At 40.5% G+C, this 13902-nt stretch overlaps 2 protein-coding genes across 8 annotated transcripts in view; one reads left to right on the top strand and one right to left on the bottom strand.

Moving 5' to 3' along the window:
- megf6b (multiple EGF-like-domains 6b) overlaps positions 1-4049 on the top strand; it is a 62120-nt gene extending 58071 nt beyond the window's left edge. For both annotated transcript variants that reach the window (XM_086041917.1, XM_086041916.1), the window contains 8 exons: positions 460-588; positions 677-805; positions 907-1035; positions 1113-1241; positions 2058-2186; positions 2259-2387; positions 3057-3185; positions 3259-4049. In XM_086041917.1, the coding sequence (XP_085898043.1) occupies positions 460-588; positions 677-805; positions 907-1035; positions 1113-1241; positions 2058-2186; positions 2259-2387; positions 3057-3185; positions 3259-3323 (968 nt within the window). In that variant the 3' untranslated portion in view covers positions 3324-4049. The remainder of the gene's footprint in view (positions 1-459; positions 589-676; positions 806-906; positions 1036-1112; positions 1242-2057; positions 2187-2258; positions 2388-3056; positions 3186-3258) is intronic.
- A 288-nt stretch (positions 4050-4337) lies between these two features.
- The window catches only part of kcnab2a (potassium voltage-gated channel subfamily A regulatory beta subunit 2a), an 82964-nt gene continuing 73399 nt past the window's right edge, over positions 4338-13902 (bottom strand). For all 6 annotated transcript variants that reach the window (XM_086041920.1, XM_086041923.1, XM_086041922.1 and 3 more), the window contains 2 exons: positions 10930-11018; positions 4338-9854 (listed from right to left, as the gene is read on the bottom strand). In XM_086041920.1, coding sequence (XP_085898046.1) covers positions 9765-9854; positions 10930-11018 — 179 coding nt within the window. In that variant the 3' untranslated portion in view covers positions 4338-9764. The remainder of the gene's footprint in view (positions 9855-10929; positions 11019-13902) is intronic.

Here is a 13902-nt window from a genome sequence, read left to right as displayed (position 1 = left end):
ATGCTGTTTCACTTAGTGGGCCTGCATAGAACATATTCTTGGACAAAAATAATTTTGGGTTGACTTCCGCTTTAAAGATTTACAAAAGTGTGATAGCCACAATGCAAAGCTCCATAGACCGTCTAGATGAGTTATATGAGCGGTGGATATTTGAACACAAGCAGTGCAGCAACACATGTAAGCAAACAATACAGCAATTGTCACAGGTTTATGTCCTTTATCCTGTGAAAAACAACTTAGAAGAGAGTATTCTTGCATTTATCTTATATTATACTGCTCCCTAGTGGCCAAGGCACACACCAGAAGTACCTGTTGAATTAAATCATGAACTTTTGTTGATAAAACTGTTTAATTCTTTATAATCTATTTTATTTTATTTTTAACTATATAATTATACAAAGTGCTATTTTCCTTATTTTGTATCTCAAGGCCCTATGTCATATATTTTTATGTGTTCAGCATGTAGAATGGGCCGTTACGGTCCAAATTGCGAGCGGGAGTGCGAGTGTGAAAACGGTGGCGTGTGCGTGCCGTCCAGCGGCGCCTGCGAATGTCCCGCAGGCTTCATTGGCGCTCGTTGCAATATCAGTGAGTCCCGAAAGAACAAAACAACAATCATACTAACAACAGGTATTTCAAAATCAAGAATTGTAATTTATGCTTTCCACGACGACAGCGTGTCCCGACGGCCGCTACGGACCCGACTGCGCCCAGGTGGCCCTGTGTGGAGACGGAGCCCGGAACCACCCGGTAACCGGTCGCTGCGTGTGCCCACCTGGACGGAGAGGAGAGCACTGTGCACAAAGTGAGTCACCCCTCATATCTGTTTATCTATCGAGCTCAAAAATGCCTTCCAGTGTGGTTGATGATCATGCGTGTGCGTGTGTTATTTTTTTTGCGCATCAGGTTGTCCTCCGGGCTGGTTCGGCTCGGGCTGTGTGAGGCGTTGCAACTGCAGCAACGGCGCCGCGTGCCACTCGGAGACGGGCAAGTGCACGTGCGGCCTGGGATGGAGCGGACCGCACTGCGACATCGGTACCACGTCGCACACTTCCAAATCATCCAGAGGGAGCGCTCGTGTGACAGCCGCTCTTCTTCTCTTTCCTCTTTAGCTTGCCCGGCAGGAAGTTTTGGCGCCAACTGCCGGCTGACGTGCGAGTGCAAAAATAACGGCACATGTGACAGACTGAGCGGCGCCTGTCGCTGTACGCCGGGATACTACGGACATGTGTGTGAATTTGGTGAGAAAACAACACATTACACCATTCTTACTTAACTGCACCTATTTGAAGTTTATTTTTTCATTATTTGAAAAACATTATAGAATTTTTGTGGGCTTAAAAACTTTTTTTTTTAGGGTATCAGTTAAACATAGATTTTTGCTCTTTGTGGAGCGGCCCACCAGGGGGCAGTATAATAGGCAGTATAATAGACATACAGACACATACGAAGAAGAGTTTCACAACTACAGTAAGCTGCAGTAGTTTTAGTAGTTTTTTTTTTGCAAATGATAAGGAATACATGCCCACAACACAAATGGTGAAGCAACACCCACAGACAGACAATATAACAAATATTACAGGCATACATTCTTTGTCCTCTGTGAAAAATGACTATGATTACAGCAGTGTACTGAGTCACTTAAGAGTAATTGTGTAACTTTGCCTGCATTACTGTATTATACTGTCCCCTGGTGGCCAAGTTGCACACACCACAAGGAGCTGCTATGAACTCACCGTAACGCACAAACATTTTAATTCTTTACATTCTATTTAATCATTTTATTACGTTTTTAGAAACTACAATATTATAGTGTCATTTTTTCCCATTCATTTCAATGGAGAAAATTTATTCAGAACACTTTTGTGTCTGAGATACAAGCAGTCACAGAACAAGTTCAGCTTGTATCTCAAGGCACCACTGTATTGTTGAAATAAGATGCTTTCGTGTGCTGCGGTTCCATTTCATGTTCTATGGTTCTCATCACATTTCTTGTTTTACTGTGGTAAAAATGAGGCACGGATTGGTGGTTTATTGATGACGATTGCGTTTTTCAGCGTGTCCGTCGGGTCTGTACGGGACGCTGTGTCAGCTGCAGTGCGACTGCGCGGCCGGAGCTTCCTGCCAGCCGGCGACGGGTCAGTGCATTTGCCCGGCTGGGCGTCACGGCGCTCGCTGCCAAAAAGGTGAGTCTCGTCACAGAATGCAACTTAAGCGCTGCCCCCTTGTGGCTCATCGATGTTATTGTTTGTGGTCAGTGTGTGAAGAAGGCACGTACGGGCACGGCTGCGCAAGCGTGTGTGAATGCGAGCGTGGCGCTCGGTGCGATCCCGTCACAGGAAGATGTCTCTGCGAGGCCGGAAGGACCGGGCACAGATGTGACGTTGGTGAGTTTGCACTTGTTTGAGTCCCTAAGGGGCATGGCACACATCTCTTAAATCTGTCTGTCATTTCCATTCATCCGCTCTTTCAATTATTTTAGTTTTGCAAATATACTTTTTGTTTTTAGAGGATGAAAATACATTTATTTAAAAAGCATCCTCCCTCCAAAAAATAGAGTTCAGTTCTTAATTTTCAAAATATTTTTGCATGTTGTGCTTTTTTACTAGTGGCCCAATTGTTTTACAAAGACAAACAAAAAAGAATGATTCAATTAAAAAAAAAAAAAAAAAAATCAGAGCTTATTTTTTAAAATATTTTGTTTTGTTTGAAAAAAAAAAGATTAACAAATTTAAAGTCTATGATTTTGATTTTAAATAGTATTTCTGAGTGCATTATTTTTATGAATATAAAACTAACATAGAGAATGTTTTAAAAACGTTTTTTCACAATGTATTATGGCTTTTGGGCATATTTAAAAAAAAACACACACAAAACAATTAAAATACAAAGTTTTCAAATTCACATTCAATTTAGATTTAACCTTTGCAGTCTTTGATTCAAATAAATGTACATACTGTAGGTCTTTGTGGTGGGACAGGTTTGTATGCACATGCAGCAAAAATTGACTCGTATTCCATGACGTCCATATTGAGAATATTTTGAACTTGTGACAGAATGCCGAGAGGATCGCTTTGGGCCTGACTGCAAGCAGAGCTGCCAATGCCAGCACGACGCTCGCTGCAACCCGCGCAATGGCCGCTGCAGCTGCACGCACATGTGGATCGGATTCTCCTGTCAGGAAGGTGAGCAGTTCATTTTCTTCAAATGTGCCACACATCTCCAGACTTCATTTTGTGTCTGTGTGCGTATCCTCAGGAGGACCGCCACAACTCGCTCTGGGGAACAGCACGGGAAGCTCAACGCAGGAAAACTTGTTATAGCGACCCCATTCAGTGGATGTTTGTTTGATGAACAATTCCAAGAGACTCTGATGAGATTGCACTCTGGGACACAAGCTTTGACAAGTGGAACGAAAAAGAAAAAAAACAAAAACTTATCTTTTGGACTGCACATTGGTATTTTGTGTTTAATATTTTGCCCTTGAAATACCTTTTACAACCATTGTATATAGAATAATTGTCCTTTTTTTATATTGAAATGTGCTGCCATGTGTTGTCCTTATTTACAGTTACGTTACTATGGAACTTTTCACCCTCAACATAAACTGTTTACGTTGTCCTCGTTTTTAACCGCTAAAATATTATTCTGCCAGTTAGCTCCAAATATTTCAAATTTTGTTGACATAAGAGGAATATTGGGGCCATGCTAAGGAAATGACAAAATACATAGTGAAGATTATTCATCACAAGAATACTTTTTGACACAAAGTATTTTTTTCTACAAAAGTTGCAATTCAGTGTGAAAAAATGTCATGTGAGAATAAAAAATAGCTATGGAGAGTCATTAAGAAAACAGTCTCATGATGACAATTGTCTTTTTCACAATATGGTACTGATATTGTGGAAATGGTATATTTATTTTGGAAAAAATAACAGAAACATTTTATTGAAAAAAGTAATTGCAAGATGTCCTTTTTTGAAGGGAACAGTTGTAAAAAATGTTTTGGTGTAAAATGTACCACAATAAAGTTGTATTTTTCAAGAAAATATGAGAAAATTACAATTGATTGAAAAAAAATGTAGTATGAGAATACAGCACAGCAAAAAAATCTAAAAAAAATATGACCGCTGTGTATATAAATGGTGCTGCATATGATGTGTTGTTCATTACAGTTATGAGAATGATGTATTTTTTTGAAAAATAATTATGAGAATATGGTTATAGTTTTTTCAGAAAAAAAATGTCCCATAATATTTACTAATATTACTATTAGAATATCTTGTGGAAACTGTTAATATACAATCATAGCTGCATGAAGACACACACACACTTCATTTGCCATTCTTGAATTTTTTTTTTAATGATGAAGCTGTACATCCTTGTCTAGAATTTTGATTCAAGCACAGTGCAGTTAGCAACGCCTGCAAAAGAACTTTAAAAAGAAAAAAGAACAAAAATAAAGAAAAGGCAGAGGCGATCACTACTGGAATATAATGTATATATACTATATACACTTGTCTCATTATGTACACGAGATCTTTGTCTCTCTCGGCCATTTTTCTCTACAATCACAACACAACTGGTCAGTCTTAACAAGAGGGAAAAAAATGAAGCCAAGATGATGAATCATTAATTGTTACAGGCAAAACCATAAAAATAGATTCTCTCCTTTTCCGCTTCCATTGCTGAAATAAGTCACCTCCACCACGAGAATGATACATCTTGTGCGATTGGACACTTTCTCCTTAAAGCAACTGATTGAGCACACAGCCAACTACATCATCACACAGTCTTCTTTTCTGCTGTAACTCAATCGATGTCTTGATTGAGGCTGCACTTGTGCTTTCAAGATAAGAAGGACTTGTGAGCTGGGAGTTGGGGTTCCATTTAAATTTCTTTGAAAGGGGGTGATGATCAAAAGTCAAAATGTAAAATCTATTGTAAATGTTGACGTGGTAATGCGATATTCGTTAACTTGGGTTGGGTGTAAAAGTGTATTTTGTTTCACAGCACTTTTCCAACAACAGCTTTACAGATGCCGCGTTCATTTTCTCAAATTGAGAAACAACAGAAATTGTACTGAGCAGTCAAGATGAGTGACACATGTATCCTTTTTGAATTCCATTTCCTGTTGTATGGTCATCGTCACATTTTCCCTATTACTGGCGTAGTCAGAGGGATTCTTTGGCTTGCACCCCAAAAATAAAACGTCCTCAGAAACACACACGCATTACAGCACACACGCACAAAAAACACCGGCTCACTTCCCTGAGCTGCTGCCTCAAAAATGTCTCGTCCTCATACAGACTGTTTCTGTAGCAACTTGTTTACGCCAAGGTCACACTTGAACTAAAAACTACATATGCATGGTAGATCTTGAATGGCCCCAATGTACCCCACTGGGGATCCTCCAATTCTTCATGATACTGCATACGTACAACAGTTTTTCCCAAAAATTCATAATTGTTCAAAATGTTAAAATTTTAAATTTATTGGCCCATATTGAGATTTTTAGTTACTAACATGTAACATTTCAACGCAATCCGAATAAAACTATGATCTAGAGGTGCACAATTAATCGACAACAAATCAATTATCAAATCAACAGATTATTTTTGACAATCGATCAATCATTTAGTGCATTGTTTAACTTAAAATTGTCCAAATCCTTTGAATTTTTTTTTCTAAACAGTACATATTCTTAGATTTCCGTAGTCCTTCATAAAAGCAGACAGATCATATTTATGTTGAATCAAAAAACATTTGCTTTTACTTTGGATAACAATGATCAACATTTTTGCCTATGTTCTGTTGGCACGGCCCAAACCAGTAACTGAATCATAATTTATGTATGTGGATTTTCTACACCTTGAAATAACGTCCTTTTTTTTTTTAATTAAGGGATGGAACGACAAAATAAAAGACAGATTAAACAATTTATTAAAGTAATTGTTAGTTTCAGCACTACTTTGATATGTGTTCTATGCACACAAAAAACATTGTGACAGGGACAATGTCTCTGACGTGTCCCGCAGGTTGTACACAATAAGGCAAAACACTCAAGACAAAATTTCAGGCCAAGAAAACACGAGCAAAGACCGTTGCTTCCTCTAGCTAATGCTAACACTAAAGACACAAATGTGCAATCCTCCTTTCATGGCCAGCCAATATAATTGCTTTCGCACACAAACATTAAAGCTAAACACAAAATGAGATTAACACCCTTTAATGGAAAGCCAGATCCTGCTTCTTTTAGCAAAACACGCTAACCCCCTCTGAGGAGAACATGCGCAAACATGACCAGTAGCTACCACAAGCTAATGCTAAAGCTAAAGATTCAGGCGCGGTAAAACCCTCTGACGGAGAACAAGTTGAAGTTAAAAACACAAAAACGACAACACCTTCTGATGACAGACATGAGCCAATGTTAATGTTAAAGCTAAAGACAGTGGCACATTAACCCTCTGCTGAACAAAGGCTAACATGGTCACATCCTCCAGCTAACACTAAAACAACAGCTAATATTAAAGCTAAAAAAACAGGTGCGCCATCACCGTTTGAAAATGTGTCAAGTCAAGATAACGCTTCCTTTAGCTAATGTTTAAAGCAAAGGATAAAGGTGTGGCAGCACTCTCTGATGCCACTTCCTCGAGCTAAAAATGAATGCTAACGACAGAAGCACATATTTTCTGCTGTAACTCAATCAATGTCTGCCCTCTGATGCAAAACAAGAGACAAAAAAGGCCTTTCTCAAGTGAACGTTAATGCTAAAGCTTAAAAATCTCACGGTATAGTCATGTTTACCCCCTCTGATAGTGAACCAGATCCAGGATGGCTTCTCCTGTTGCTAACATTAATGCTAAAGCTAAAACAGCCGCTCCCTCTAACAAACATTAAAATGAAACTAAATTCAAGATGTTAAAACTGTTGCTTTTTAAGGTGCATAAGCCTATCTTCTTTATCTTGTATTTTAAATGTGCATAAGCTTATCTTCTTTAGCTAAAAAATACATTTCACACATATCCTATCTACTCACTTACAGGGGCCGCCTTCTTTTTAAACACCTTTTCACGCTCACAAGTGTGCAAATTAACAAGAATGTGACATGATGCCACTTCCAGTCTGATAACAATTTAATGAAACATGACAGCCCTCCGTACATTGATGTTCATTTAATTCTTATTCTACGATTGCAATAATAATCAGAGTGTTGCTTTGTGATGAGTGGTGGCACATACAATGTATTCTTGCAAAAAAATATTCTGCATTTGGTTCCTCTTTACCACCCTCTGATGTTGAACAAGAACCAACATGCAGAGCTGGGCATTTTACAAAAAAAGTGAGCGCACATTATTTGTCATCCGTCTGCATAGTGGGTACACTTCCGTTGTCCGTCATTCGCCTTTTTCGGGGCGGGGGAGGGGTGGGGAGGCCTACCCGCCTATAGGTCGGTCCGCTTCTGGTATTAAACGGGCTTCCGTCAAAGATTCCGACTGCAAACCTCCCCCCAACACACACACACTGCGCCATGGAAGCCTGTTCAGAGCCTGGTCCCTCACGCAAATCTGTCCCCCAAGCAACAACAACTCACTATTGTTCCTTGCCACGGCCTTCGAAGCCTCGCTGCGAAAAATAGACTAAAGATGGACAACAGACGAAAGACTGATTCTATACATGGACTTCCGACAATGCTCAGTCTGTCTATTTTAAAATTGTACTCGTCATTTGTCAACCGTCAGCAAAACTGGCGTCTGTCATAGGTAGATAGATGGACCGGTCCGTCACACAGACGGAATGCCCAGCTCTGCCAACATGGCTACTTCCTCTAACAAAGATTGAAGCTAAAGATACATAAATGTTAACACCCTCTCTTGGTGAACAACAGCCAAGTGGCTACTTGCTGTAGTTGACGTTAGCTTACGTTAAGGCTGAAGATTATGTGGAACTGCCAATGTAAACATTTTTGACTGGGCTATGTCATTGGAACGTACTGAAAAGTTGTTCGAGTGTGTTTGATAATCTTTGAATGTATTGACAATGTCGTTCAAACGTATATGGTAAAGTCATCGGAATGTATCACTCATCATTTCAGTGCAGCCCTGTCGTCCATCGTCGCCAGCGACAGCCAATCGGTGTCGAGAACATACTTACTACTTCACATGCGGGCATAGCACAAGCCGACTCGAGTTTAAGAAAAACAAAACAGTGTTTTATATCTTTCGGTCAAACAGACTGCAGTGACATTGTCCTATATCATTTTTATTTCACCAATTACAACACTGTGTGTGTGTGTTTTCTTTCTTGCATGTGCGTTCTCGACACTGATTGGCTGTTGCCGCCGGACTGGGCCAGCCTGAAATAATGACCTCCGGATGACTCATGGACTGACATGGCAACTTCTGGTGTTTGGTAGTCCTTCAAACGTATTGTTGAAAGTAAACACAAAACATTTTTTCCCATAATGCCATGGGATATTGCCTTGCACATGCGCAATTGTGCACTACAACCACTTCACAGGTGGACAGGATGAAGCCCACCAACAGTAACAATTAAGTAAACATTGTTCAAAATGCTGCTAATACTCAATGTTTTCTGCATCATTAAATTGTTAGCGTCAAAAGTCAAAGGTAATGAGGATAGACTTTGTTTTTGTTTTTTTGCAGTTCCACGCTTCCTTACAATACCCTGAAATTATGGGAAAATGTTTGTTTAGCTTTTAAACTGTTTTAGTAATATGTTCAAACAACTTTACCAAATACATTTGAATGTCTTTGCAGTATGTTAGAACGACATGGCCCAAACAAAAATCTTTACTCCACATTGGCAGTTCTACACTTCCGCAGAAGACTGATGCGCGTTAACGCTCACTGATGGCAAACAGGCGCCAAGATGGCCCAGTCCTTAAGATAAGACAAGGGCATGTTAACACACCCTGATGGCAAACAGGAACCAATATAGCTGCTTTGCTAGATAACATTAAAGCTAAAGTTAATACTGAAGCTAATGTTAAAAACTAAAGTCGTAGGCATGTTAACATTGTCTTATAGTGAATGAGCCAACATGTCCGCTTCATCCACCCAAAGCTGGCTGCTTCCTTGAGCTAAATGTTTAAGCTAAAGCTAATGTTAAAGCTAAAGAGACAGGCGTGCCAACTATGCATATGAGGATGATAGAGGAGCCTCAGGGGGTATAAAAAAAAAAAAGGCAGCAGGAGTGTGGAGCATCACGATAAAAACACAAAAAAAGATGTCAAAGTTAAGAAACTACCAGGAGGCCACTTCTTTTACTTGTCTAGTGCATGTGTAGGGCTAGGGCTAAGAATGCGGTAGGGTAGCGACACTGACCATACTAAAGTGCTGATTGTTGTCAGACAAAGACACAAACACAAGACGACGTGGAGGATAACACGAGAACACGTGTTCTTCACGTTTGACCTTCAGCTTGCTGGGCGTGGCAGAATAACATCTGAGCACCCAAGCCAGTGTGTGCTTATTATTTTTCACTCGTTTTCCTATTGAACGTCTGATTTGCAAACCTCTCGAGAGACGTCAGTTTTCTCCCTCCTTTTTTTTTTTTTTTTTAAATATCCCTGGAAGTGTGAGCGAGGGGGCCCCCCGGTGGCCTATTGGTGCGACCACACTCATGCGCCAGGAGGGTTGAGGTTGAGGAAGGGGCTTCAGGGGCTGGGGGTCTCGCTCGGTTGAAGCTCAAGCAAACGGAGGATCAGGCAAAAAGGCGGGACGCGCTGCGGCTACCGGGCGTTATGAGCGGTAGTCCTTTTTACTGTACGGCTTGTTGCCCAGGATGCTGTCCACCTCGTGTGTGATGGATGACGACAGCTTGGGGAGAACCTGAAGAGGAAGATGTAGGAAGAATAGTTACTCCACCACATGCGTACCAACAGATTTTCTTTTAAAAATGAGGACATTTCTAAGTGTGTGGCCACGGAAAAGATTTAAATGTCCGGGTGTTGCCCAAACTTTTGATCTGTGGTGTATGTAAACACATTTCTTAAAAAATATATCATTTTAAATGTTCATGTTGCAGAGTTGTACAGGTGAGGCAAGAGAACCTTAGCAAAATTGTTGCGGCTTGGAAGCGCATACCTGATGATCGTTTATGGAAAATCTTGCGGATTCCCGGCCAAAGTTTAGCTAATGATGTGCAATTATTAAAATGAGTATGAAATTAGCTAAAGGAAAATCATCAGCTTGATACCGCTACCTGTAGTTTTGGAGATTCTCCGCAAAGATATCTATGACAACAGTAAGAATAATTTTGAGATAATTACTGACTTCTTTGTTGACTAACTTAACTCCCCAAAAATAATTTTCAACACTTCACCATGTTTATTTCATGAAAATTAAACTTCTCACTGCTGAAAGGTGTAGAAGTTTGACCTACTGATCAATTGTTGCCTCGTGTCTCAGAATCTACCGGAGCAAGTTTAGACTCATTGTGCTAAGGAGGGGTAACATGTATATGTAAAAATAAGACTTATTCCCTCACACAACAAAAAGCAAAAGAGAGTGTGTCTTTTTCAAGGAACACTGCAGAGCCCTCTGGAAATGTGAGCGTAACATTTACAAACGGGAAAACTCATGCAATGTGTAAATGAGGGAGAGGATGTAGCTCCCCTCATTACCCATTGGAAACATCCATAGGGTGCATCTTATCAGCATGAAGTGGTGGTGGCTTTAAATTCCGCCCCCCCCGGCAAGTAATGTGTTCCTGTGTTGACCTTATTAGGAGGCGGCAGTGGCGCGGTGGTGTAGTGGAGCATGCTGCAGAAAAGTGACCGAGAGGCTCATGTGTTCTCAGGAAAGTAGCTGCACGAGCCTCCTGGACACTTAGCTCACATGCAAGCACACACACAAACACACACACGCACACACACACACACACACACACACACACAAGGCTCACCTGAATGGCTCCTATGTTCTCCATCAGTTGGTCAGCGTTGGATGCCCCTAAAAGGACAGAGCTCACCCCCTCATTACGTAGACACCACGCTGCAGGAGACCAGTGGACAGTGATGACACCGCTAACACACGCAAACACCATCACAAACAGTACCCGAGCGCTCATCGCTAAAAGGTGGAATGGGTGTGTTGACAATAGCCGGTTTTACATGGAGACTTTGTTTGTCATTCTGACTAATGAGCTGTAGTCAACTGTTTACATGTGACATGCTCTATTCCAATTAGCCTTTTAAATGTGCCACAATGACCAGTACAGTATTCAAATGTTTTATATTTGCAACCAACGCTTGAAAGTAAATCTGTCCTCTCTGGTCATTTTCATGCATGTTGTGAGCCATTTTGGCTGCATTCTATTTACATTCAGGACAGAGGTTACTGCTTTCTAACATGAGTTCCATGTTCTCTTTGTAGTTATCATATTTTTGTTAAAATTGATTCCTTCCATTTTACATTCTAGTTGTGCGATTGATTTTCTGTCCCGCTCATATTGTCGCTCACGGGCAGAAACTTCACCTCACCATAACCAGTACTTTTCAACAAAACAAAAATCCCATCTTGCTTGAATTACCAAACACTGCATCGTTTAAGTTGGTATTATACTTATCTTTCAAATACTGTTGTGCACCACATCAAAACAACGCCTTGTCATAATTATGTTCATTAGCTAATTCAATTTGGGATTAAAGCCCTCGCAAAACTACTGGAGTGCACCCGCGCCAGGCCTCCGACAATACTTAATACTTAACAAAAGCTAACAGTGATTACGTCATCTTCCCCAAACTCTATTTCAACAGTGATGAATGATACAGTAAATAAAACCCTGAGCTGACAAAACAGTGTAAAAGGCAGAAATGAATCTGCACGCAAATTTACTTTAACTTCAGGACTGACAAGTTCCTCTGGCACCAAAGCATTACAGCTAATTTCATTCAACAAACTATGCTTACTCAAAATATATATTACCCTAATTATTTTCACACTTTTTGTGTAATCTATATTTGGAATCTAGAGGCGACGTCATGCTGCCACAGAATGAAGAAGAGACGACATTTCCCAAGACAGTTGAAGTGTACAAGAGAGTTAATCGATTTGCGCTCAAGCTATTTTTAACACTTAAGATTTGCTAATAATTTGTCAAAATAACAGACCACGTATAGACTAACCATTAATATTGATTTGCGAAATCATATGAAATTGTACACATGAGGTTTTCACCCGACGCAGCCAATATCATTTACAGAGCAGCCAGGCCTGTCTGTATCACTCACATCAGTCACAATACATTTTTTCTATGGTTAGCAACTTTTTCCTCTTATCCATCATTGGCAACTTTTACACACACACAAACGCAAAGAGAAATCCAAAGAAAATGAACTTCCATCCATCCATCCTTCGACATAACATACTGACCTTTTTTTCTACTACTTGAAACTATATGGGTGGATTTTGCTGCTTAACACATGTTCCACAAATGCAATATTAATCAGATATGTATGCCTTGTCTCAAATAGTGCGCCTGCATTGAACATATTCTTGAAAAAAATATGTTTGGGTTGACGTCCCTTTTAAGTCCACATGTAGCTGTTAGCCAGAGAGTGTAACTTCTAAGAATCTTAAGAGGATAAAGATTGCAAAACTAAAATGGGGATTAAACATTAGTGTTGATGGAGGAGGCAACTGAGTATTGGGATTGAGGAGGCGCTGCTAGAGCACCCAAGAGGGCAGCCCATAGCAGTGGGGGGGGGGTGCGAGAAGTCATTGTTGTGTAGTTTATATTCAATAGTGGAGTGTCACCGTGATATAGATGATCACCTGGAGGACATAAATCGCCGCGCGCTTCCCCGGTAGGACTGCCCGGAGGATTTATGGTAATTGGGAGAGACGAGAGCGTACGTTAATGGGCCGTGAAAGCTAATCCATAAACGCCGTCTTCCTGCCAGCATGAAAAATCTACGCCGTTATAAGAGCAGGAAGTCCATTGTTGACTAGTCGTGATGCTTTAACAGCCCTCGTAAGTGTGCCGCCAGTTTTGGCTGTTCTGTTTTTTTGCACAGTCTCACTTTCCTGAGGAATCGATATGGATCCACTGGTGGGATTTATGCGTGGCACACCATCCTCCCGCTGACTCCTGAAACTGCTAAATGCATGTTGAGACCAAGCAATACCTTTGCATGTATACGAACATACGCCGGAGAGGCACTTAAATGCCATATTGATAGTTACGGCACTTCTGATGTATTCAAACGAATGTTCCAGATCGTTTATGTGGCTGACTTTTGTGCTAATACAGAAAAGACGTCTGTAGATACTGTTATGTCTCTTTAGTAGTAAACTGAAACAAAATCAGATGTGCAGACTCAGCGAGACTACAGAATAAGTATAGTAGACACTGTCGCGGCCGTCCATTCATGCATAGGCCAAGAAATCCATCCATCCATCCATTATCTATACCGCTTATCCTCACAAGGGTGGAGCCTATCCCAGCTGTCGGGCAGTAGGCGGGGGGGACACCCTGAATTGGTTGCCAGCCAATCGCAGGGCACACAGAGACAAACAAACATCCGCACTCACAATCACAACTAGGGGCAATTTAGAGTCTCCAATTAACCTACCATGAATGTTTTTTGGAATGAGGGAGGAAAGCGGAGTACCCGGAGAAAACCTACGCAGGCACGGGAGTACTGTTTATGTAGCGTAAAAGATGTTTAACAAAACAATGTGGCTCCAATAATGTTAGCGCAAATTAAACAAAGTTTTTTTTTTTTTTTTAAATGATGTTGAATATGATCAAAATGAATTGAATTAGAAGAGATACCATTTTACATATCGTCGCTGTCATGTGAAAAAACACTTATCTCCATTTTTAAAAATGTTCTTATTTTTACATGAATCATGTTTCCGCGTTACAGACATC

This window comes from Filicampus tigris, chromosome 9 (assembly GCF_054856515.1).
Source record: "Filicampus tigris isolate MCC_2025a chromosome 9, RoL_Ftig_1.0, whole genome shotgun sequence".
In the NCBI taxonomy this organism is placed as follows: Eukaryota; Metazoa; Chordata; class Actinopteri; order Syngnathiformes; family Syngnathidae; genus Filicampus; species Filicampus tigris.
The sequence above is the reverse complement of the archived record's forward strand: the minus strand, read 5'-3'. Positions and strand labels throughout refer to the sequence as shown.